Source organism: Topomyia yanbarensis, chromosome 2 (genome assembly GCF_030247195.1).
Source record: "Topomyia yanbarensis strain Yona2022 chromosome 2, ASM3024719v1, whole genome shotgun sequence".
NCBI lineage: Eukaryota > Metazoa > Arthropoda > Insecta > Diptera > Culicidae > Topomyia > Topomyia yanbarensis.
In genome coordinates, this window is record NC_080671.1 from 320,491,858 (window position 1) to 320,496,693 (window position 4,836).

At 46.6% G+C, this 4,836-nt stretch overlaps 1 protein-coding gene across 1 annotated transcript; it reads right to left on the bottom strand.

The window, feature by feature from the left end:
- Positions 1 to 1,851: 1,851 nt before the first annotated feature.
- LOC131680561 (uncharacterized) lies at positions 1,852 to 2,739 on the bottom strand. Its single transcript, XM_058961276.1, has one exon. It carries the CDS (start codon positions 2,737 to 2,739, stop codon positions 1,852 to 1,854), a length of 888 nt encoding a protein of 295 aa, XP_058817259.1.
- Positions 2,740 to 4,836: the final 2,097 nt, after the last annotated feature.

The window sequence follows — 4,836 nt, forward strand, 5'->3', positions numbered from 1 at the left end:
GAGAGCTTCAAAATTCACCGACGGCACTGCGTGCACAGCTGCGATGCGAGAGAGTAGGTCTGCGACTGCGTTCTCTTTCCCGTTCACATGTCGGATGTCGGTTGTTATTTGTCCGATGTAGTCTAGATGACGGGCTTGACGACTGGTGGCTCTTTCAGGATTCTGCTGGAATGCATACACGATCGGCTTGTGGTCGGTGTATATGTGGCAACTTCGACCTTCCAGCATATACTTGAAATGTCTTACTGCCAGGTAGATTGCGGTTAGTTCTCGATCATACGTGCTGTATTTCAGTTGGGCCTTGTCGAACTTTTTGGAAAAGAAGCCCAATGGTTGCACGTTACCATCGACAACTTGGTGTAAAACAGCTCCGGCTGCTATGCTGGATGCGTCCACCCACAAAGATAGTTCGGCGTCCTTCGCGGGGTGTGCGAGCAGCGCTGCTTGAGCGAGTTGTGTTTTGCACTGCTCAAATGCTGTCGTGGCCTCCTCTGTCCACACTAGTTGAGACCGATCGTTGCGCTTGTTCCCCGGAGTCATCTTGAGAAGTGGTATTTGAGCCACGATGGCGTTCGGGATGAACCTTCGGTAGAAGTTGATTGTGGCGAGAAAACTTTTTAGCTCCCTCACTGTTGTCGGGCGTTTGTAGTTGCTGACTGCTTCAACACGTTCGGGCAATGGGCGAATTCCATTGGCCGAGACTGAGTGGCCAACGAAAATTATATCCTTCTTCCCGAACTCACATTTTGCAACATTGATTGCTAAGTTGTGATCTTGTAGACGGGTAAACAACTGCCGAAGATGCTCACGATGTTCCTCTGCTGACGATGATGCGATGAAAATATCATCAATATATGGGAACACGAAGTCCAATCCTCGTAGTACCTCGTGTATGAGCCGTTGGAAGGTTTGAGCGGCATTCCGAAGTCCGAACGTCATGTATGTGAATTCGAACAGTCCAAACGGCGTGGTGATCGCAGTCTTCGGGATGTCGTCTTGATGTATGGGGACTTGATGAAATGCCTTCTGCAAGTCAACCTTGGAAAAAATGGTTTTTCCTTGCAGAATGGTAGTAAAGTCCTGCAGGTATGGTAGTGGGTACCGATCGGGGATGGTTTGAGCGTTCAGCGCACGATAATCTCCACACGGGCGCCAGGTTCCATCCGCTTTTTTCACCATGTGAAGTGGGCTGGCCCAGCTGCTGGACGAGGGGCGGCATATTCCCAGTTGCATCAAGTGTTCGAACTCTGTGCGCGCTGCTGCTAGTTTGTCTGATGAAAGACGTCTCGGCCGGGCGTATGATGGCTGACCGGTGGTTTCGATGCGATGCACTGTTGATGATGCACTCACTGTACCGGGTGCTGCTAGTTTGGTGATGGATGGGAATTCTGCCAGCAGCTCGGCGTAGGGGCATGACGTGCTGAATGTTTTTATAGAGTACTCACTCGTCCGTGTCAAAACTGCCATCGCTTCCAGCTTCGTGGTGTTGTCGATGAGACGATGACGTTTCAAATCAATCAGCAGGTCGTAGTGGCAAATGAAATCTGCACCGATGATCCCTGATGACACGTCTGCGATGAGGAATGTCCACAGAAATTCACGCCGGAGGCCAAGACTAACCTTCAGCATAACTTCTCCGTACACTTTAATCGGTGTTCCGTTAGCGGCGAACAATTTAAATGACGTTGGTTTCATCCGGGTTGATTTGAGATCTCTCGGGATGACGGACACATCCGCACCGGTGTCGATGAGGAATTTCATGTTGGTAATTGTGTCCGAGATCTTAAGGCGAAATAGTGTGGCTGTGTCGGAAAGTTCGCCAATTTCCAACGCAGGATCAACTGGACGACGTCATTGTTGGTTGCTGGGCTTGGTTGCTAGTCCGAAGGAACACGGTTTACGGCACCGTCGTGCTTCCCCTCCGTACTTAGAGTGGTACCAGCAGACTTCATAGGACGGTTCATTATCACGAAATTTACTCACTTTGCTTCGGCTGCGGGAACGTGATCGCTCCCGTGGGTTTTCGCTTGAGCGGAACATTTTGTTGATCATCCTGGTCAGTTGAGCGATTTCCCGCTGGAGCGTTTCAATTCTGTCAGGAGGCGATTCTGTTGTAACTTTAGCGGTCGCTGCTGGTGTGCTCGGTGCGCTCGCACCGATGGTGTTGATGCTACGAAGGCCCATGGATTCCACGATGGCATCTGCGATGGTAGCTTTTTCTGTCGGGTCCCCTTTGGAGGCAATCACGGCAGCTTGGGCATGCGGTGGAAGTCTGGAGGCCCACAGGTCGAGCAGCACGGGTTCACAAAACGAATTTCCAGCCACTCTCCTCATTTCGTTGAAAAGTTGGCTCGGTTTCATGTCACCAAGCGGCATATCAGACAATACGAGCTGCAAACGTTTCTGCTGACTGTCGGCGAAGTGTTCAATCAGCTTCATCTTGATATACACGTACTTGTTGGCAGGCGGGACGGCTTCAATAATGGAACGTAACTCCGTCAACTTGCTTGGTGGCACTTGTGCCATGACGATGTTGTACTTCTTGGTGTCGTGGGCATTTCCAATACCGGAAGCGGCAAACCAGAACTCCAATGACATGAAGTATGACTCGATGTTGGATTGCGTCATCACCGGCGGGCTCAGTCGTGGCAGGTTTAGGGTGTCCACGTTGGCTTCCTGCTGCTGTTCCGGTACCTTTGGGTTGCCTGCTCCAGTGCCTGGTTTGTCCTCGTTCACCATTTTTTTAAAACGGGGTCACCAATTTATGGTTATCGGATCGTTTAGAAACGCGGTAGAAGTATTCGGTTGGGTTTGATTTAGTAAACTAACGATTTATTGCTACTGCCTACGGGCTTATATACAAAAGTCAAGAATCGAGAAAACAAGAAAAAATATTTTACACAGGGCAAAGGTATAGGGAATTTAAACAAATGATTTTTTTGATTTCGGTCTGTGCATCGAGCACAACAGACCAATAAACGATCACCACACAATGCATCTCGGTGGCTTCAGATCGCGCATCGAGTACGGCTGATAAAGATCGATCACTCGATCGATAGCCGCTGCCTGTGCATCGAGCACGACAGATGGAGAACGATCACTGCGATGAAGCCTCGTTGATATTGCAGGTGGGTTGCGAGGGTGATGATCGTTGAGGTGCTACATGTATATGAGAAAGGCAAAGAATAATATATAATTAGCTTAATCACCATGAGTTCAATGTTATCTTCATGTGATTGTATTTTGCAATGTTGGTGGAATGGGTTTGAAAGTAGTAGAGTGGGAGTGGAGGATGCGTCAGAAATCCTTCATCTTATTTCGGTATACGGGGTGGATGAAGGAAATGCGGGCGTGAGGGTGGTCCAAGGGGAGGGGAGCGATGAAGGAGGGAGGTGTAAGGGCAAGAGGGGGGAGGGGCGGCGACGCAATACTCAACTGCATATTTTGCCTTCCATTTGAGATTTGGTTTGAGAAAATCGGTTCAGTCATCACCGAAGAACTGATGTTACTTTAATTGTGGAATATGCCCGGAATTTCGGACTTCCGGAATCGTCGATAGTGGACAATATATTCAAAGAATGTTTGATTGTAAATCAGTGATCTAGATCTGCGATTATAAGTAATTTGGTGACCATTTCAATAGTTTTAAGCCTCTGAGGTATTACAATTGTACCGATTTATATGGGAAATTCCAGCGTATCCTTACTAACACCCCTGTAACTCCGGAAGCAAGAGTCAGAACCGAATGAAATTCAGCAGCAGTCAATGATATTACTGTATCTTTCATTTGAAATCAAGTTTGTAAAAATCGGTAGAGAATTCGTTGGGGAATGGGTGTGATATTAGCTTAGGAACTTGGCGGGTTCCCCGGGGGCGTCACGAACCGTCATAGGTGGCCAATGTGGTCAACGCTGCTTTAATTGATCATTAGTGATCCAGACCCGCAAACTAGAGTAATGTTACATCAATTTTAATGTTTTTTACATCATTTTAAGATCATGGTGGTACCAGTTTATATGGGAATTTGCTGTGTAACCGCACTCTTCAACCCGTAACTCCGGAACCGGAAGTCGGATCAACTAAAAATTCAATAGCAGCTTATGGGAGCGTTATACCTTTCAGATGAAACTAAGTTTGCGAAAATCGGTTCATCCATTTCTGAGAAAATTGTGTGAGTTTAAATGACACACACACATACACACACATACATACACACACAGACATTTGCCGATCTCGACGAACTGAATCGAATGGTGTATGACACTCGGCCCTCCGGGCCTCGGTTAAAAAGTCGATTTTTACAGTGATTGCATAGCCTTTCTTTATATGAGAAAGGCAAAAAGGTGCGAAATCGGCAAAGTCCCAAAAAGTCGATTTTTAGAAATTTTTCGAGATAACATAAAATCTCGACGTTTCATGCATTTTAAAGATGTTTGGCATCAAAAATACGAATTCGATTTCTGAAATTTCATGAAGTCCCCCCTTTGAAAAAAAAATTTGAGTTCCGGCTTATATAGGAATTTCATATGTGACCGGACGATTTATTCTATATTTCCGGACCCATATAAGCGATCCGTGCGAAATTTTATTGACATCTATGTGGATATTATAGCTATCATTTGGGACTAAGTTTGTGAAAATCGGCCCAAACCATTTTCGGGAAACTGATGTGAGTTCGTAAATTTTGAAAGATGGTCGCTTTTCCCGGGCACTTCCGGAACCGTCTATGGTGGTCAATGTAGTCAACGAAAGTTTGGTTGGCCGTCGGTGACCTAGAACAGCAAATTTAAGTTGTTTGAGAGACATTTTAGCGAAATTTTTACCTTTTTTGCTTTC

Excerpts from the sequence above, each read along its gene's own strand:
- LOC131680561 (XM_058961276.1), bottom strand. The coding sequence starts at position 2,739 with ATGGTGAACGAGGACAAACCAGGCACTGGAGCAGGCAACCCAAAGGTA.